This window comes from Hemitrygon akajei, chromosome 7 (assembly GCF_048418815.1).
Source record: "Hemitrygon akajei chromosome 7, sHemAka1.3, whole genome shotgun sequence".
Lineage (NCBI taxonomy): Eukaryota > Metazoa > Chordata > Chondrichthyes > Myliobatiformes > Dasyatidae > Hemitrygon > Hemitrygon akajei.
This window is the reverse complement of record NC_133130.1, coordinates 96,420,272-96,442,288: the sequence shown is the minus strand read 5'-3', so window position 1 is coordinate 96,442,288 and position 22,017 is coordinate 96,420,272. Positions and strand designations below refer to the sequence as shown.

At 44.5% G+C, this 22,017-nt stretch overlaps 1 protein-coding gene across 1 annotated transcript in view; it reads right to left on the bottom strand.

Moving 5' to 3' along the window:
* Positions 1-11,022: 11,022 nt before the first annotated feature.
* LOC140730706 (uncharacterized) overlaps positions 11,023-22,017 on the bottom strand; it is a 30,629-nt gene continuing 19,634 nt past the window's right edge. The window contains exon 2 of the mRNA XM_073051507.1: positions 11,023-11,974. Coding sequence (XP_072907608.1) covers positions 11,470-11,974 — 505 coding nt within the window. The 3' untranslated portion in view covers positions 11,023-11,469. The remainder of the gene's footprint in view (positions 11,975-22,017) is intronic.

Here is a 22,017-nt window from a genome sequence, read left to right as displayed (position 1 = left end):
ACCACAGCAACAGCAACAGCACTGGCACACAAGATATCGTGTGGCAGGTCACAGGTTGACTCAAACAAAGATACACTGCGGTATTTGCCAGAGGGAATTTCCACATTCATAATGGAAGGTAAGAAAAGTGAAATCCTGGGGGTAACACAATGGCAGAGCTTGTAAAGCTGTTAACTCGTAGTTGCAGAAACCTGGGCTGAATCCTGACCTCTGGCATTGTCTGCTTGGAACTTGTTCTCCCTGTGCCCATGCAGGTTTCCCCCAGGCTCTCCTAATTCCTCCCACATCCTGAAGACATGCAGGTTCAAAGTAAAGTCATTATGTCACCTTATAATACCTTGAGATTTATTTCACAATAGAACAAAAAGATACAATAGAATCAATGAAAAACTACACACAAAGACCATAAGACCCAAGATATAGGAGCAGAATTAGGTCATTTGGCCCATCAAGTCTGCGCTGCCAATTCATCATGACTGATCCATTTCCCTCTCAGACCCAATCTCCGGCTTTCTCCCCATATTCCTTCATGCCCTGACTAATCAAGAATCTATCAACCTCTGCCTTAAATGTATGCAATGAATTGGTCTCCATAGCTGCCTGTGGCAATGAATTCCACAGATTTAATACTCTCTGGCTAAATAAATCCTTCCCCATCTCTTCTAAATGGATGTGCCTCAATTCTAAGGCTGTGCCCTCTGTTCCTAGACTCCACCACCATAGGAAACATCCTCTCCATATCCACTCTATCAAGACCATTCAACATTGGATAAGTTTCAATTCCCCCCCCCACACATTCTTCTGAATGCCAGTGAGTACAGGCCCAGAGCCATCAAACACTCCTCATATGAAAAACTTTTCAATTCCAAAATCATTTTTGTGAAACTCCTTAGAACCTTTTGATTGACAAATAACCAATGTGCAAAAGAAGACAATCTATATAAATAAAAATAATAACGTAATGCTCTGGTTCATTTTTTTAATGGTTATGCTGTATGTATTTCATTTAGCAGTTCTGTAAAAGCAGTCTGTTCTGCTTTCAGCCTGTTTGTTGACGATAAGGGATGATGAGGAATGTGTGCCATCCAATTAGGATGGTAGAATTGAGTTGAGCTTTTTGGTGAGGGGCACTAAGGCTGGGCTTGGGGCTTTTGTTTGGAGGGGACAGGAAGAGAGAAGGCACTGGAGAGAACAAGTCAGAGTGGGACCATGAGCCAGGGGTGAGATTGATTGAGGATCAGTGAATATGGTGAAACTCTGAGCTCCAACTTGTGCACAATTGACTGTTAAATTAAAATGGGCCATTTTCTTTTTCTTTAGCAACCCTTTAGTTAAGATTCGTAAATATAATTATTTAAATCATATGCAATGTACTGTCCGTTATTTCGTGACACTAATTTATAACAGGGTATCAAATTACACAGCATCCGCACAAACCCCCCAGCGTTTGGAGTGGGAGAGCCGTCTCAATCTCACGAGTTTGGCAGGACCAGAGAGTGTCTTCTCTAGACTTACGCAGCCAAGGAAACCAGATGGGTTTCAATAAATAAGTAAATAAATTATACTGAGTATATGAAAGTGAGCCCATTGGTTGTGGAATCAGATCAGATCTGAAGTGATGGAATTATCCATGTTGGTTCAGAAACCTGATGCTGGTAGGTTAAATGGCCCTGGTGTGTAAGTGAGTGGTAGAAACTGGGAGCAGATGTGAATTTTAGAGAAGTATAGTACAGAAACAGGCCCTTCAGCCCATCTAGTCCATCCCAAAACCATTTAAACTGCCTACTCTTATCAATCTGCACCGGGACCATAGTCCTCCATATCCCTACTATCCATGTACCCATCTAAGCTTCTCTTAAATATTGAAATTGAGCTAGCATGGACCACCTGTGCTGGTACCTCATTCCACACTCTCACAACACTCTGAATGATAAAGTTTCCCCTCATGTTCCCCTAAACTTCTCACCTGTCACCCTTAATCCATGACCTCTGGTTGTAGTCCTACCCAACCTCAGTGGGAAAAGCCTGCTTACATTTACCCTATCTATACCCCTCATAACTTTGTATACCTCTATCAAATCTCCTCTCAATCTTCTACGTTCTAAAGAATACAGTCCTAATCTATTCAATCTTTCCTTATAACTCAGGTCCTCCAGACCTGGCAACATCTTTGCAAATTTTCTCTGCACTCCTTCAACCTTGTTTACATTTTGGGAGAAAGTAGAATATAGGATTGATGTGCTTGATAGTCAATGCAGAAATAGTAGGCCAAAATCATGTTTCAGGCTGCATCACAACAAAAATTACAGCTAGATTCTGAACTGGGTAAGTGGAGCGAGGAATGACATTTGGAGTTTAATTCAGGTAAGTGTTTTGGGAAATGAAACCAGTGTAGGATTTTCACAGTGAATGTGTGGAACATTGTAGAACAGAGGGACCAAGGAATATAGGTATATAGTTCCCTGAAAGTGGCATCACAGGTAGGCAAGGTGGTGAAGAGGCATCTGGCTTGCTTGCCTTCATCAATCAGGGCACTGAGTGCAGAATTTGGGATGTTACATTGCAGTCATACGAACTGTTGGTGAGCCGTACTTGGTGTATTGTGTTGAGTTTTGGTCACTTTGGTATAGGAACAATGCCATTAAGCTGGAAAGAATGCAGAAAAAAAATTTACAAGGATGTTGTCAGGTCTTGAGGGATTGGGCTATAGGGAGAGGCTGTGCACGTCAGCATTTTATTTCTTGCAGTGCAGAAGACTGAAGGCTACTCTCAGAGCTTAGATGGGCATTTTGGCTAGCATGGACGAGTTGGGCAAAAGGGCCTCCATGACTCTACCATCTATGCCTAAGCTTGATGGTCAATACAGAAATGATGGGCCCAAATCATGTTTCAGGCTGCATCAAGAACTGTAGCAGGATTCTGATCAGCTGGGTAAGTGGGGCGAGGAATGGCAACTGGAGTTTTATTAATATAGGGGCTCAGATCTTACCATCAGTAAAAGCTACCAGGAGTGAGGAAGAGGGAAAGGAGGAGACCAAAGATCTTTTCAGATGGGCTGACCACCCTGATCGATAAAACTGACATCACTAAAATAGACACATATCCTTCCCTACCCACCATTTCCATGTCACTTCCTGTCTGTCAGGGGTTCAGTGCTAATTTTCAGGTGCCGGAGCTGACAAAATGCTTGCCATTTCCTTTATCCTCTCTATATATACGTCACACCCAATTTATGTACCTGCTCATTTCATATACTGGGCAACTTCCTTGCCCCACTCATGTAATGAGCAGGTACACAAATTGGGTGTGAGTGATATATATATATCTTCTTATAATGTCAAGCACTAAACCAAGATGAAAGAAATATATGAATTCCAGAGCTCCACAGAAATATAGTGATAGTTAAGACATTGACAAGATTATAGTCTATCACTACATTTCAGTGTATAACTGGTACAATAAAACATACAATACTTAATTTAATAATATGACAAAGTATTGCACGGCTGCACTCACTAATTATCATAAAATATAATTATCTAGCAAGTAAAGAAAAAGACGGTAATCATGTATTTTACCAATTTAATAATAGTTACCTACTTACGAAATGTCACCAATGAGAGGTTTCATAATAATTTCCACAAAGGTCAGGAGTAATATGTGTTCGGGGGTCTGAAGGAATTCTTGTCTTGGTGTCATCTCCTGATCTGTGGTACTGCAGCCATGATGTGACATACGGCTCAGGATTCTACTGAACTAGAGGAGGTCTGTGTAGTTTAACAGACATAAGTGTTGATGCATGAATTATGAGCATTCTTGAGCGTGTTGTTGTTATTATCAAGCTCATGTGACTGAATCCTCTCTCATACTGAGCAGTACTAATAAGAATAACTTGAGAACAGCTCAGTAATGAGCATAAACCTTGGGGGATGCAGCGTCCACAATCCTCCACATAATCTCTGAAGGCATTTATTACAGAGGAAGAAAAAAGCTTAAACCTCTTACAGAGAGATGATATTGAAGCTTCTCCATAATAAGGCGGTATTTCAGCAGGCCAGTTATCTTTATCAAGGATACACAGTTCATTTAGCAGGGATTTATACATACTTTGAGGTTTAGAATTTTGAGAACCTTTCAAAGATGTTGTCGTGAACATATGGTGCTGCAAATTGTTTGTAAGACTAGTAAGAAACTGTAGATAATTAATGGAGACAATTTTGTTGTTGCTTGTTAAGGTAATTTCTCCAAACTTCCCCTTTTCAACTGCCTCTTGAGCTTCTAGAGTTTTTGTACCAGGTTGCTCTTTCAGTCCATGCAGTGATCTTATGCTCCATTAGATCAGTTTGTCTCCATAAACAATTGTAGTAGTGCGTTTCTGTAAACACTGACAGTAAACCAAGTTTATGCAACATGTCATATATTAGAGCTAAGTCGAGTAGAAACTGTTCTGAAGAGAGTCTTTTCATCAGACCTTCATAAGTTTTTCTGTCGCTCCCAGATCTTGTTTCATCCTTCATTGCTTTTTCAAAATGAAAACATACTGCTTCATAATTTTGCCATACTGCTGAAACTGTTCGAATGAGCTACCTACCCACCTGGTGCCCAGGACACAGCCTATTTTGCAAATTTGTTGTTCCAGTTGAGGGGCACATTCAGACAGTTCCTTTTGATTTAGAGGTGATCTACTGTAAACAGAGTACAATTTGTCCATAAGTGATTGAAAATGATTTATTCCATGAACTTCTCTCACTGAATCACTTACTGCAAGTTCTAATCTGTGATTAAGACAGTGCCAAATTATCACATCAGGGTAATGTTCCTTGAGAATTGTAGCAACACCAGATTTGACACCAAGCATTACGCTCACCCCATCACTAGCAAATGTAACAAGATTCTGTTTCAAGTAAGAGTCATCAAACCCATGGTTATTGAGACAGTTCAATAGATGCTTTAGCAATAGTTACAGCTTTGTGATCAGGCAGTTCAATTAGATCTAAAAACATAAAATGGGGATCACCTTCCTTATCACTTTCACATTTCAAATAAACTATTAGGGTGGTCTTAATACTCAGGCTTGTTGATTTATCAATGAGAACAAAAAAATTGCCATTTATCTGCTTGATATGCTGTCAAATTTTCTTTTTCATATTAATGGCTATGTGATTGATTATCTCTGTGGCACTAGTGCGGGAATGCAGTCCAATTCCAGTGTCAATACCATTTTTTTTGAAGTTCCAATAAGCCAAAGTGATCAGAGTATGGTCTGTCATTCTGAGCTAAATAAAATGCAGAATGAAAAATTGAATGAACCAGAGAGACCATTTTTGCCGTTGTAGGGGTAGCACTAACACTTCCATGAATTTCAGCTTCTTTCTGCGAATGCTCGATTCGTTCTCACCGACCTTACGGCCCACTTTGGCAACCAACTCGCCACTTTTCAAAAGATCTAAGATTTTTATTTTCTCGGCGAACAATGCTCAAATGAATGCTGGAGAGAGACTGAGGATCTGTGAAATGGTGGGAAGCTATAGCAGGGTATGCTGGGACAACGGGTCGAATGAGGAGGAATTTTACAAATACCCAAATAAAGAAGTCACAGCTCCAGGATTTCACCAAAAACCATCAAATATTCTAATCTTATTAGTGGTATTTTCCCCACCACCCACCACCCCCCCTCCCCAACCCCCATTTTCCATAAAATTCCCTCTATTTAATATGCGGCCGCTGTTAAATTCCCCGCTTGTTTATTTTGACTTCTTTTTTTTTCTCACACAGAGGTGCCAGAGCGGCACTTCGGCGAGCTCCGGCAGCACTGCACCCCTGCCGTCTGTGCAGTTTCCCAGCCACCATGAGAAAATGAAAGCACCCACAAAATAACTATCTGAACTAAAGACAGTGTTATACATTGAACCATGTCAAATATCACGCCAAGGCACACACACTTCCATTGTGCATTTCCTTAGTGCTCGTCTTCCTTGTAGCTTTGCCCAGTTCCTACAGATTAAAAGGTTAGTAACTAACCTTTTGAAGCCCCAGTATCTTAGCTTCACCGCCCATGTATGGCACACTGGCGCTAATAGAGTGAACTGCAAGTAAAAGTTTAAAGATACTGAAACCCTCAGCAGATCAGGCAACATCTGTCAATGTTTCTGGTCAATGCCCTTCATCAGATCTGGGATGAATCCTGATTCAGTTTGATACAATATGTTGTCTTGGCCTGAAAAGTTATGCCTTCAGATTCAGACGCAGAGTGAAATTCACTGCTGTGTCAACAACCTGCACGATCTAAGGATGTCGGGGGCAGCCTACAAGTGTCACCACACATTCCAGTGCTAACGTAGCATGCCTAAAGATTGCATTCTGTCTTTCTGCACTTCACATTCCCACCATTTTAGCGAGAAAGCACGAGGGTCCAGCAAAGCCTTAGCTGCTTTGTAAAGGGAGTAATGAGCAGACCCTCAACTATATTTGATAGAATGTTTGACAAATACAGTATTTTGTTAGAAATAATGTCTAAACCCACTTAAAACTTGCTGATTTGTTCCACCTTTCTTTCAGTGTTGCATTCAGTATAATGAACAGTCACATACACTCCGTGCCCACTTTATTGGGTACTTCCTGTACCTAGTAAAGACTGACTGTATGTTCGTGGTCTTCTGCTGCTGTAGCACATCCATTTCAAGCTTTGACATGTTGTGCATTCAGAGATGCTCTTCTGCACATCACTGTTGGAATGCAATTTTATTTGAGCTACTGTCACCTTCCAGTCAGCTTAAACCAGTCTGGCCATTCTCCACTGATCTTTCTCATTAAAAAGGCTTTTTCACGCACAGAACAGCTGCTCACTGAATGCTTTTTAATAACATTTTTAACAACATTCTCTGTAAACTCTAAAGATTGTTGTGCGTGAAAATCTTCAGGAGATCAGTAGTTTCTGAGATATTAGAACCACTGTCTGGCATCAACAATCATTCCATAGTTAAAATCACTTAGATCACATTTTTAAAAGGTTTCAAAGGTACATTTAATGTCAGAGAAATGTATACAATATACACCCTGAAATACTTTTTCTTCACAACCATCCATGAAAACAGAGGAGTGCCCCCAAAGAATGGACAACAGTTAAATGTTAGAACCCCCCCAGCTCCCCTCTCTCCCATGCTCAAGCAGCAGCAAGCAACAATACTCACTCTCCACCACCGGCAAACAAAAGCATCGGCCACTGAGCACTCATGTGTGAGCAAGAAAACAGCAAAGATACAGACTTGCAGTTACCCCAAAGACTACATTGTTCACCCAGCATTCGACAGATCACAGGCTCTCTCTCTCTCCCTAATAAGGAAGAAAGAGATGTCTCCATTTCACAGCGAGAGGGGAGACATAACAAACAACTCACTGGTTTACAATGTTAAAAGTCTGTTGTGTTTCTTTTCCTGAGCTCTGTGCCCAAAGATTGCGAGTCTCTGGGCACACATTTCTTCCCCATTCTGATGTTTGGTCTGAACAACAACTGAACCTCTTGACCATGTCTGCATGGTTGTACACATTAAGTTGGTGCCACATGATTGGCTGATCGGATAGTTGCATTAATGAGCAGGTGTACAGGTGTACCTAATAAAGTGGCCACTGAGTGTATTTAATTAGTACTTGACATTAATTGAACATAAATTATGTTTTTTATTTTCACCATGGCATAATATCCACTTTCTGTGTGCATGAAAACCACAAAACTGCCCCTCTAACAACATGAACAGGGGCGAATGGGGAGATATCAAGATGTCTCCACTGGTGGGAAAGTCTCAAATAAGGAGATGCCATTGCAAAATCAGGGCTGTGATGTAAAAACAATGGTCCGCGGGAACTTTCGGACAAAGGGTAGTGACTCTCGGGAGACAATAGACAATGGGTGCAGGAGTAGGCCATTTGGTCCTTCGAGCCAGCACCGCCATTCAATGTGATCATGGCTGATCATCCACAATCAGTACCCCGTTCCTGCCTTCTCCCCATATCCCTTGACTCCGCTATCTTTAAGAGCTCTATCTAACTCTTTCTTGAAAGCATCCAGAGAATTGGCCTCCAGTGCCTTCTGAGGCAGAGCATTCCATAGATCCACAACTCTCTGGGTGAGGAAGTTTTTCCTGAACTCTGTTCTAAATGGCCTACCCCTTATTCTTAAACTGTGGTTCTGGACTCCCCCAACATCGGGAACATGTTTCCTGCCTCTTACGTGTCCAATCCCTTAATAATCTTATATCTTTCAATCAGATCCCCTTTCATCCTTCTAAATTCCAGTGTATACACGCCCAGTTGCTCCAATCTTTCAACATATGACAGTCCCACCATCCCAGGAATCAACCTCGTGAACCTACGCTGCACTCCCTCAATAGCAAGAATGTCCTTCCTCAAATTTGGAGTCCAAAACTGAACACAATACTCCAGGTGTGGTCTCACCAGGGCCCTGTACAACTGCAGAAGGACCTCTTTGCTCCTATACTCAACTCCCCTTGTTTGAAGGCCAACATGCCATTAGCTTTCTTCACTGCCTGCTGTACCTGCATGCTTGCTTTCAGTGACTGATGAACAAGGACATCTAGATCTCGTTGTACTTCCCCTTTTCCTAACTTGACACCATTCAGATAGTAATCTGCCTTCCTGTTCTTGCCACCAAAGTGGATAACCTCACATTTATCTACATTAAACTGCATCTGCCGACTCACCCAACCTGTCCAAGTCACCCTGCATTCTCATAACATCCTCCTCACATTTCAGACTGCCACCCAGCTTTGTGTCATCTGCAAATTTGCTAATGTTATTTTTAATCCCTTCATCTAAATCATTAAAATATATTGTAAATAGCTGCAGTCCCAGCACTGAGCCTTGTGGTACCCCACCAGTCACTGCCTACCATTCTGAAAGGGACCCTTTAATCCCTACTCTGTTACCTGTCTGCCAACCAATTTTCTACCCATGTTAGTACCCTACCCCCAATACCATGTGCTCTAATTTTGCCTACTAATCTCCTATATGGGACCTTATCAAAGGCTTTCTGAAAGTCCAGGTACACTACATCCACTGGCTCTCCCTTGTCCATTTTCATCGTTACATCCTCAAAAAATTCCAGAAGATTAGTCAAGCATGATTTCCCCTTCATAAATCCATGCTGACTCAGACCGATCCTGTCACTGCTATCCAAATGTGCCGTTATTTCATCTTTTATAATTGACTCCAGCAACTTCCCCACCATTGATGTCAGGCTAACTGATCTATAATTCCCTGTTTTCTCTCTCCCTCCTTTCTTAAAAAGTGGGATAACATTAGCTATCCTCCAATCCTCAGGAACTGATCCTGAATCTATAGAACATTGGAAAATGATTACCAATGTGTCCACGATTTCTAGAGCCACCTCCTTAAGTATCCTGGGATGCAGACCATCATGCCCTGGGGATTTATCAGCCTTCAGTCCCATCAGTCTACCCAACACCATTTTCTGGCTAATGTGAATTTCCTTCAGTTCCTCTGTTACCCTAGGTCCTCTGGCCACTATTACATCTGGGAGATTGTCTGTGTCTTCCCTAGTGAAGACAGATCCAAAGTACCTGTTCAACTCGTCTGCCATTTCCTTGTTCCCCATAATAAATTCACCTGTTTCTGCCTTCAAGGGCCCAACTTTGGTCTTAACTAATTTTTTCCTCTTCACATACCTAAAGAAGCTTTTACTATCCTCCTTTATATTCTTGGCTAGCTTACCTTCGTACCTCATCTTTTCTCCCTGTATTGCCTTTTTAGTAATCTTCTGTTGCTCTTCAAAAGTTTCCCAATCCTCTGGCTTCCTGCTCATCTTTGCTATGTTATACTTCTTCTCTTTTATTTTTATACTGTCCTTGACTTTTCTTGTCAGCCACGGTCACCCCCTACTCTCCTTAGAATCTTTCTTCCTCTTTGGAATGAACTGATCCTGCACCTTCTGAATTATTCCCAGAAATACCTGCCATTGCTGTTCCACTGTCATCCCTGCTAGGGTATCCTTCCAGTCAACTTTGGCTAGCTCCTCCCTCATGGCTCCATAGTCCCGGGAGGGTAGCAGAGCTGGGATGATTGGGAGCATTTAAAGAGGAAGCAGATACATTATTGTAAGGCTGAACAACTGAGGGTGATGGGAAACAAAAGCAGAGATAAGACCTCGGGCAGATCAGTCATGATTACATTGAATGGTGGGGGAGGCTTGAGAGACTGGGGGGCCTTCTCTTGCTCATATTTCCTAACAAATAGCACTAAACTGGATTTATATAGTCATAGAGTCATATAGCACTACACAGCATAGAAACAGCCCTTTGGCCCATTTAATCCAGGCCAAAATATTATTCTGCCAAGTCCCATTGATCTGCACCTGGACTATTGCCCTCCATACCCCTCCAATCCATGTACTTATCCAAACTTCTTTTAAATGTTGAAATCAAATCTGCACAGAGATGCAAAGGAATTTCTTCAGCCAGCGGGTGGTGAATATCAATATCCTCTCAATATCCATCAACTGTTGCCCATCCCTGATTATTCTTGTGAAGGTGGTGGTGAGTACCTTCTTGAACAGCTGGGTTCTTCCAGCACCACTTCCTATGGATCCTCTTCAATAAATATATTTTTACATGATTAAGGATACAGCTTCTCATAGAAAAAATTGTTGATCCATAAATCCATTTGGCTACACTAACTCCTCTTTGTGACCTATTTTGGAAGGTGTCCTCATGATGGTATTGTTTATTATAAATGCACACTAATTAATCTTGGATCATTTGACTTTTTTTGCAGGGGAACAGACAATTCTATTCATTAAATCTTTGCTTTAAATCCGGGTCACTCATGTGGAGTAAAACAGTTTTTCTCTATAAGTAACCTGGACCAAAAAAAAATGTATTTACTCAATGGCCCATTAAATATCTCTTTTTTAACAGCAACCTTGGATGGTGCTCTTGCGTCCTGCTTGACATCAGAAATTTTAACAAAATTGGGTGATGGTGCCTGCTACAGTTTCAGCCTCATAAAGTGGTGGAGTCATAGAGTCATGCAGTGTGGAAACAGGCTCTTTGGCCCATAGAATGGATACCTACATAAACCAATCCCACAATTATCCTGGTTCATTCACCGCACATCACCTCTCATCAGGTTCTCCCATTTATCTACATTTAAGGGGAGGTTTTGATGCACCATCAATAACTCACGGAGACGTGAGTCGAGATAGGCTTTTATTAGCTGGAAGAAAGCACCGTCAGCAGCAAGAGACCATCACACAACATCCTGGAGACTGAGGGAGGAGCAGTGCCTCCAATCTCCTTTATACAGGGGTCTGTGGGAGGAGCCACAGGAGCAGTCAGCAGGGGGCGTGTCCAGACAGGTATATGTAGTTCACCACATTCACCCCCCCCTTTGTTTTAAAAGAGAGTCCCCATGGGGCAAAGTTTCTTACAAGTATATTTACAGGTTAAGTCTATCAGGTGGTCGAATCTGTGGCTGCGATCTACGTAGCACCAGCGGTGATTGCACCGGTGACGGTGGTTGTGCTGGTTCCGGCCTGACTTGAGGTGTCAGCCCATTAGGCATCAGTGATCCCTCATGCATGTGCGAGGCGCCCAGTATATGCGTGTGCAAGGCGCCCGGTATGGGAGTGTCGTGAGGAGTCTGTGTAGGGCTTGGTGTGCGTGGTGTCAGGTGGGTATACACCTCGGTGGGTACGGGGTTCATAGTTACCGTAGAGTGTTCGGGGTAGGGGTCTGCTGCTCCTGCGGGTGCCAGGTCACGGACGGAGACCGTGTCCTCCCGCCCATCAGGTAAGATCACGTAGGCATACTTGGGGTTCGCATGTAGTAGGTGAACCCTCTCGACCAGCGGGGAGTATTTATTGTTCCTCGCATGTTTCCGGAGCAGCACTGGCCCTGGGGACATCAGCCAAGCCGGTAGGGTGGTCCCAGTGGCAGACTTCCTGGGAAAAGAAAAGAGGTGCTCATGAGGGGTGGCATTGGTGGACGTACATAACAGGGAGCAGATGGAGTGGAGTGCCTCGGGGAGGACCTCCTGCCATCGAGAGACCGGCAACCCCTTTGACTTAAGGGCTAAAAGTGTGGCCTTCTACACCGTGGCATTCTCCCTCTCCACCTGTCCATTTCCCCGGGGATTATAGCTTGTGGTCCTACTAGTAGCAATGCCCCTAGCCAGCAGGTACTGGCGCAGCTTGTCACTCATAAAGGAGGACCCTCTGTCACTGTGGATATAGCAGGGATATATAAGGAAGGCGGGCTCTGTCGTGGGCAAAGTACTGGAGAGTTTAACATCGGTAGCTGAGCGAAGGGCGCTGAGTAGGCTACGGTCAATTATGGAAAACTCTGAACATCCTCTACATAGCACCATCCAGAGACAGAGAATCAGTTTCAGCGACAGGTTACTATCGATGCAATGCTCCTCAGACAGGATGAAGAGATCAATACTCCCCAATGCCATTAGGCTTTACAATTCTACCGCCAGGACTTAAGAACTTTTTAAAAGCTATTATTAATGCTTTTTGAGATAGTGATTTAGATGCATATCATATTTTTTACTGAGTTAAGTATTGTATGTAATTAGTTTTGCTACAACAAGTGTATGGGACATTGGAAAAAAAAGTTGAATTTCCCCATGGGGATGAATAAAGTATCTATCTATCTATCTATCTATCTATCTAACAGAGTGAAGAACTGGCGCAGGGCTTTTATGATGGATGTGGCAGTGGTGTCGGGGCAGGGGATGGCAAAGGGGAACCGCAAGTACTCATCGATAATGTTGAGAAAGTAGACATTGCGGTCGGTGGAGGGAAGGGGGCCCTTAAAGTCGACACTCAGTCGCTCAAAGGGGCGGGTGGCCTTGATAAGTTGCGCCTTTTCAGGATGGTAGAAGTGCGGTTCGTACTCAGCGCAGACTTGGCAGTCCCTGGTCATTGTCCTGATGTCCTCAAGGGAGTAAGGCAGGTTCCGGGCTTTCACAAAATGGTAAAATCGGGTGACCCCCGGGTGGCAAAGATCTGCATGGAGGGCGTATAGCTGATTGAGCTGCTTGCTGGCACACGCTCCACGGGATAGGGCATCAGGGGGCTCATTGAGCCTTCCAGGGTGGTACAGGATATCATAGTTGTAGGTGGAGAGTTCTATTCTTCCCCACAAAATTTTATCATTTTTGATTTTGCCCCGCTGTTGGTTGCTGAACATGAACGCAGCTGAGCGCTGGTCGGTCAGCAAGGTGAACCTTTTGCCGGCGAGATAGTGCCTCCAGTGCCTAATAGCTTCCACTATGGCCTGGGCTTCTTTCTCCACCGCGGAGTGCCGAATTTCAGGGCCTTGAAGGGTACGAGAGAAGAATGCTACTGGCCTGCCTGATTGAGGGTAGCAGCCAGCGCGAAGTCGGAGGCGTCACTCTCTACTTGGAAGGGAATGGTCTCATCCACCGCATGCATCGTTGCTTTGGCAATGTCCCCTTTAATGCGGCTGAAGGCCGCGCGGGCCTCGGCTGAGAGGGGAAATGTGGTGGACTTGACCGGGGGCGGGCCTTGTCTGCGTAATGGGGGACCCATTGGGTGTAATAGGAAAAGAAGCCCGGGCACGGTCTGAGGGCTTTGAGAGTGGTGGGAAGAGGGAGTTCCAACAGGGGGCGCATACGGTCGGGATCGGGGCCAATGACCCCATTTTCCACAACATACCCAAGGATAATGAGTCGGGTGGTTCCGAACACACACTTGTCCCTGTTGTAGGTAAGGTTTAGAGCTTTGGCCACTTGGAAAAATCGTTGGAGATTGGTGTTGTGATCTGGCCAGTCGTGACCGCAGATGGTGATGTTATCCAGATATGGAAATGTGGCCTTCAGTTGGCATTGGTCCACCATCCGGTTCATTTCCCTCTGGAAGACAGAGACACCATTCGTGACACCGAAGGGGATGCGCAGGAAGTGATAGAGCCTGCCGCCCGCCTCGAAGGCGGTGTAGGGGCGGTCCTCCGGGCGGATGGGAATTTCAGATCTATGGTCGAGTACACCTTGTACTGAGCTATCTGGTTGACCATACGTCAAGCTGCGTGAACCTATTGATGGTTCGACTATAGTCCACGATCATCCTATTTTTCTGCCCGGTCCGAACAACAACCACCTGGGCCCTCCAAGGGCTTGTGCTTGGCTCAATGATCCCCTCCCTGAGCAGCCGCTGCAACTCCGACTGAATGAAGGCCCTGTCCCCCGCGCTGTACCTCCTGCTTTTAGTTGCCACAGGTTTACAGTCGGGGGTCAGGTTGGCGAACAACGGTGGGGGAGGGATCTTGAGGGTGGAGAGGCTGCAAGTGGTGTCAGTAGCGCAGCTGTCGGCATGGTGCTGGGTGGGATGTGTGGTTCGGTGTGTGTGTGTGGTCAGTAGCGTGGTATATGACGAAGTCCGACAAAACTGAGGATTCCTGACAGTGAGTGGTGGGAGGGGCCTGTCATATGCCATAGTCATACTTTTTAGGTGGCTCTGGAAGTCCAGCCCCAATAGCACAGGCACGCACAGTTGAGGCATGACCATTAGCGCAAAGTCCCGATATTCTGTGCCCTGCACCACCGATGTCGCTACACAACCCCCCCGGATGTCTGTGGAATGCGACCCAGAAGCCATGGTGACCCTCTGGCTTACCGGCTGTGTGACGAGTCCGCAGCGTTGCACTGTGTCCGGGTGAATAAAACTCTCAGTGCTGCCCGTGTCAAACAGGCAGCTAGTCCTGTGCCCCTCCACCAGGATGTCCATCATTGACCTTGCGAGCTGGTGTGGGGCGCTTTGTTCGAGGGTTACAGAGGCCAGAGTGGAATCACCGTCTTGGTGCCTGGTAAGCACCCGTGGGTTGGAGGCGGGGCGAGGTGGCACCGCCAAAGATGGCCGCCCCCATGCCTCGCACGAGGCGGGCAGGCAAGATGGCGGTGACCAAGGCGACCCCCATGCCTCGCACGCGGTGCTGCTTGACCCCGCTCGTGGTTTAGACTTACAGACCTTGGCGAAATGGCCCTTCCCACAGCTGGAGCAGGTCGCTTCTCGGGCCAGGCAGCGTTTTCGGGGGTGCTTTTTGAGTCCGCAGAAGTAACACTGCACAGACTTGCGACTGGCAGCAGCTGTGGTCGATTGCGGGGAGTTCACGGACTCGCGACTGGCAGCAGCCAAGGTCGATTTGCCGGCGGGTGGCGGGATCTGCGGCATCCATGGGGCCGGCGGGAGATCGCGCGGCTGGACAGCATCAGCGTTGTGCAGAGCAGCCTCCAGCGTGTCGGCCAGCTCGATCACCGAGCGTAAGGTAAGATCGGCGTTTTCCAGCAGCCGCTGGCGCACGTACACTGACCTGATCCCTGTAACGAAGACGTCTCATACCAGGAGCTCCGCATGCTGTTCTGCTGTCAGTCCCCTGTAGTCTCAGGCCTGCACGAGTGTCTGTAGGGCCCGGACAAACTCAGCGCTCGACTCTCCAGCCTGCTGCCGCCGCGTCGCTAAGCGATATCTTGCGTAGATGGTGTTCACCGGCCGCAGGTACTGTCTTTTGAAGGCGTCCAGTGCCCCTTGGTAGGTCAGCAGGTCCCTGATAAGGGAGTATACCTTCGGACTGACTTTGGAGAGGAGGATTTTGTGCATGATAGCAGGCTCAGTCACGGGAATCTCTTCCAAGTGTGATTGGAAGCATGCAAGCCAGAGTTCAAAGGCAATGGCTGCTTCTGGGGCTTGAGGATCAATGTCCAATTTTTCCGGACATAAAATACTTTCCATGTTTTAAAATTCCAGCTAGTAAAATTGATGCACCATCAATAACTCTCGGAGACGTGAGTCAAGATAGGCTTTTATTAGCAAGAAGAGAGCACTGTCAGCAGCAAGAGACCATCACACAACATCCTGGAGACTGAGGGAGGAGCAGCGCCTCCAATCGCCTTTATACAGGGGTCTGTGGGAGGAGCCACAGGAGCAGTCAGCGGGGGGGCGTGTCCAGACAGGTATATGTGTTCACCACAGGTTTACAATACTGTAGTCCATCAACCTACCAACGTGCATGTGCAATGAAACCAGCTGGTCATGTGTAAGAGTAAGCTACAGGAACAATAAGTGAGAGTGTGCCATCGTTGGGAATGCTCTGTAAACCAGCATAGGCTTGATGAGCTAAGTGCCCTCTTTCTACAGAACAAGAAAATATGAAATGTATTAAACCTGCATGGTATAGTTCCTGGCTTTGCTCAACACCTTCTGCAATCAAGGATATGCATTTTCCATTGTCCCAGGCAGACCAGACCACTCCTAACTACCTGCATGTGCATGCTCCTCAGCCACAGCCTTAGGCTGCCTCATTTATGACCTCCAGGGCTGCCTGTGTGTGAACATTCATCCCTCTGTGAAGATCCTGGCACATGAACTTCCACTTCTCCCTGCCCTGAGCTTGGGGACCTGCCTTGTGCAGATCCAACCTAGAAACACCCGCAGAGTGCAGGTACTGAGTCACTTCTTCCCATTCGTGCTCATTCCCTGACAACTTCACAGTGTGGGTCTGGTCTAGTGTCATTTCTGCTCTCCCAGAGAAGAGAGAGGCCTGTGGATGTGGTCATGATGAGGATCATAACAAATGAAAGTGAAAAGAATATCACCAAAGTATTTTCAGACCATAACACCATATAACATAGGAGCAGAATTAAGCCATTTGGCCTATTGAGTCTGCTCCACCATTCCATCATGGTTATTTTATTATCCTACTCAACCCCATCCTCCTGCCTTCTCCCCATAGCCTTTGGTTCCCTTACTAATCGAGAGCCTATCAATATCTGCTTTAAATGTACTCAATGACTTGGCCGCCACAGCTCCTTTTATTCTGAGACTGAGACTGTACCCTGTGGTCTTGGACTCCCCAACTAGAGGAAACATTCTCTCCATTAGACCAATGACTAAAATAGATAACACTTCAGCATCCACATACATTCAAGTGGCCACTTTATTAGGTACCTCCTGTACCTAATGAGGTGGTCACTGAGTGTATGTTCATGCCTCTAGCCCACCCATTTCAAGGTTCAACGTGTGGTGCATTCAGAGGTGCTCTTGCGTACACCACTGTTGTAATGCGTGGTTATTTGAGTTACTGTCGCACTATAAAATTAAGAGATTGTTGTACATGAAAATCCCAGCAGATCAACAGTTTATGTGATACTCACGTCACCTCATCTGGCACCAACAATCACTCCATGGTCAAAGTCACTTGGGTCTCATTTCTTCCCCATTCTGATGTTTGATCTGAACAATAAATGAACCTTTTGACTACGGCTGTGTGCTTTTATGCTTCAATTGGTTGATTAGATATTGGCATTAATGAGCAGGTGTAGAGCTGTACCTAATAAAGTGGCCGCTGAGTGTACAAGATATGTGAAGCCTCTGATGCAGTTCTGAATCTTGTAGATTTACAAGGATGTTGCCAGGAGTTGAGGGGTATGGAGAGAGGATGAACAGGTTGGTGTGTACGAGAATGAGGGGTGATTTTGTAGAGGTGTACAAAATTATGTGGGGCACAGATAGGATCAATGCGCAAAGTTTTTTTCCCAGGGTTCAGATGTCAAGATTTAGAGGGCATAGGTATAAGGTGAGAGGGAATCTGAGGGGGGGGGGGGGGGGACGACAGCATTTTCACCCAGAGGGTGGTCAGTGAGAGGAATGAGCCAGCAGAGGAAGTGGTTGAGGCAGGTACATTAACAACCTTTAAAACATACTTGGACAGGTACTTTGTTGAAAAGGTTTAGAGAAATGTAGGCAAATGGGAATAGCTTACAAGAGCACTTTGGTTTGCACAGAACAATTGGACTCAAGGGCCTGTTTCCATTCTGTATGACTCTGTTACTGTGTACTGGGCGGAGCCCCCACACAATTTCCAAAGTATTTCTGCAGCATAAATGGGACACATAAAATTATATGAGTCATGGCTGTTATACTGGCTCCTTGATGTCCATTGGCATAAAAATTGAAGGAGGTACAATGATTGTCATATCTTTTGACTCCTGAGATCACACCACCACCTGCAAGGCAAAAGTTAAGACTGTGACTAAAGAAAAGCTCTCCACCTGCCTGAATGAGTGCAACTCAACAACTCTCAAAAAGCTCAACACTGTCTATTGTCTCAGGTATCTCTGCATTCCACAATCAGCGTAATACTTTCCGAAAGATACTATATCTAGGGCGTGCACTGGAGCAATTTTTAAAGGTTCCTTGATAGTCCCATCTAAAACCACACCAAGAAGGGCAAAGACAGCAGATGCAAAGGATCACCATCACCTACAAATGCTTCTTTTTCACACACAATATTGGCTAATCTATCAGGTTGGAGGAGCAACACATCTTATTCTGTCTGGGTGGCCTCCAACCTGACAGCATGAACATAATTTCCTCTAACTGCCAGTAATTTCTCTGCACTTCTCCCTCTCTCTCTCTTCCATTTCTCATTCTGGCACCCTTCTCACCCCTCCTCTTCACCTCACCTGCCCATCACCCCGATTTGGTGCCCATCCTCCTTTCCTTTCTTCCATGGTCTGCTATCCTCTCCTATCAGATCCTTTGTCTTCAGCCCTTCATCACTTTCACTTATCATCTCCCAGCTTTTTACTTCATTCCCGTGCCCCCACCCCACCTTCTATGGTACAGTACAATGCTTCACAGTACCAGCAACCCTGCTTCAGTTGCTGCAGCTGCCTGAAAGGGGTTCTCCCCCTAACTGTATGGGTTTCCTCCAGGTGCTCTGGTTTCCTCCCACAGTCCAAAGGCATACTGGTTGGTAGGTTACTTAGTCATTGTAAATTGTTCCATGATTAGGCTGGGATTAAATTGGGAGATTTATGTGTGGCGTGATTTGAAGGGTCCAAAGGGCCTAATCCATACTGTATCTCAATAAATAAGTAGATTCCCCCTCACCTGGTCTCAGCTATCACCTACAAGCTTGTACTCCTTCCCATTCCCCTTCATCAAGTTCCTCCAGCACTTTGTGTGTGAGGCTTAAGATTTCCATCATCTGCAGAAACTCATCGTTCCTTGTTGTTCTTGGATTCAAATCATGTGGAATTCCTCCAATAACAACATTATTTAAGCACATTCGCCACAGTCAAAGGTTCAAGGAGTGACCTATTAATCCTTCCCATCCACTAAATATGGGTAATAAATGCTGACCTAGCCTGAGAATGGACTCTATTATTATCAGCTGATCCATATAAGTGAATATGATCACATAGCTACATGAAAATATAGCCTACAGACATTAATCCTAGATTGCAGGGTGTATATCAAGTCTTTAACATGTGACCCAAATGGAATACAACTAGACAACATTTACCGCTTAGTCTGTTCATAGTGCATTTGCAGAATCAACATTAAACTCCAAGTACAGAATGCTAAGCCTACACGTTAAGATATTTTCTGGGATTATCCCACATGATACTTCATAATTGAATTTTGTTCTGTAATTAGAAACTAGGTTAGTAAGTCTGATGACTATAGAAAATTAGATTTTAGTTTTATTAATTCCCAATGTGACAATATCTACCAACATTGAAATTTATCATTTAACATCGGGTCAATTTTTCCTTTCTGTTGTAAATGAGATGCAATTCTTTTTCTTCTTCAAATGCATGCAATTATCAAACTAAATCCCAGAGACAGTGAACCAGTACATTGTTCTTTGACTGAAAAAAACCCATAAAATGCTGGAAAAACTCGGCAGGGCAGGAAGCACTGATAGAAAGAGAATCATTTAAAGTTTCAGGTCAAAGACCAGCTGAGTTTTACTTGCATTTTCCAATATGATTTTGGATTTCAAAAGTCTCAGTGCAGACTCTTTAATTGACATCTGGTTGCTGGCAGTTCAACAAAGCTCATACATAGTCATCAAAATCTCCGGCTTATGGAAGAAACATAGAGTGGGCATGATGTAGATGGGTGTGTGACTGATGCTTCAGAAAATGCCGGCCATGCTAAGGGAGTGCCTAGGCCTTTATCCTGATGGTGTAGATTTCACCTAATGTGATCTAACCTTGGTATGGTGGCTTTTATTGCAATCTGTACCTGATGAAAGGGGTAATCATTGATCCAACCTCTGGAATGAAATGCAATTAAATCGTTATTGTTCTTGGAAAGCTACAGTAATTGAGGTCAAGTGCCCTTTACTCAAGTTCATTGGTAACAGCAGCAGAAACCATGGAAATGGGACAGTTATTTGACCCTCGGCCTCTTGGTTTTATTTACATATATCAAAAGGCCATCAACTGACCTCCCTCTATGAGAAGTCTGGAAAGATGTGTATGGAGTGCATCACTGGTATTGGGCCGAGACTCCCAAAGTGCTTCTTTAATTTACTTTATTGTCAGCTACAAACCCCAATGTCATTGGGGAAACAGTAAATAACGTAAGGCCACATTAGTGTTTATAGAGCAAACAGAAATGTACTATTGGACAGCAGAATGGGATTTTGTTTTTGCTGACCTATGTAGTTATTTCTCAACTCTGCCACCAGAGCTAAGCAGTCTGTTGATTGTCCTAGTTTATGTAAACATTGAGGAAAAGGTACTGGGTTAATATCCAGTCTTTGGTCACTGTCACCACTAAAGGCAGGTGTGGACACCTTTCTTGCCACAGGATGATAAAACTTTCCAGTAGCCACTAGGTAGTGTAAAAGAAGTCAAATCACAAACAAGAGAAATCTGCAGATGCTGGAAATCTGAGCAACACACATAAAATACTGGAGGAACTCAACAGACCAGGCAGCATCTGTTGAGCGTAGTACAGTTGATATTTAGGGCTAAAACCCTTCAGCAGTCCTGTATTATATTTTTTTTTCCATAGATGCTGCCTGGTCTGCTGAGTTCCTCCAGCATTTTGTGTGTGTTGCTGTGTAAAAGAAATAGTTGTTTATATTTTCCATTGAACTAAAACAAATTCTTATGTAAGAATTAAGGGAGTTCTTATGTAAGGGAGCTAGGGCTTTACTCTTTGGAGAGAAGGAGGATGAGAGGAGACATGATAGAGGTGTACAAGATATTAAAAGGAATAGACAGAGTGGACAGCCAGCACCTCTTCCCCAGGGCACCACTGCTCAACACAAGAGGACATGGCTTTAAGGTAAAGGGAGGGAAGTTCAAGGGGGATATTAGAGGAAGGTTTTTAACTCAGAGAGTGGTTGGTGCGTGGAATGCACTGCCTGAGTCAGTGGTGGAGGCAGATACACTAGTGAAGTTTGAGACTACTAGACAGGTATATGGAGGAATTTAAGGTGGGGGGTTATATGGGAGGCAGGGTTTGAAGGTCGGCACAGCATTGTGGGCCGAAGGGCCTGTAATGTACTGTACTATTCTATGTTCTATGTTAAGAATGGCAACTTAGTGCATTTTTATTACTGCAACTGAAAGTTGCAATGGGGTCAACTACAAAAAAAAATCAAAAAACGTCATCCATGTGTGAATAACCTGATTTTAAACCAATTTTTAAAAAGGTTAAACATAAAAAATTAGACACTAGTCAGCTTCTTAGTAGATTAATTCTTAGCTAGTTAAAATTTGCTTTCAGAAAATTGCAATTCAACTTGAACCATCTGCAATACAGGGTTGGTGTTGGTGGTACCTTGAACTGGTTTATATCCTACCTCCAAAATAGAAGCTTCTCCATCAAAATAAGCAAATTTTCTTCTCTCCCAGCTGGTCTCTCCTGCAGGGTCCCACAAGGTTCCATCCTAGTTCCCATTCTTTTCTCAATATATATGCTTCCACTCGGTCAAAACATTCAGAAATACATTTCTTTCCATTGTTATGCTGACGACACACAGCTTTATCTCCCCCGGAAACCAAACAACCAGTTAAATCTAGTCAGCCTCATGAACTGCCTTGAGGACATAAAGTGTTTTACGGCACAAAACTTCTTACAGCTGAATGAAGGCAAGTCTGAAGTTGTCCTACTTGGCCCCCCTGATTCCATCAAAGTGATTACTAACAGTCTTG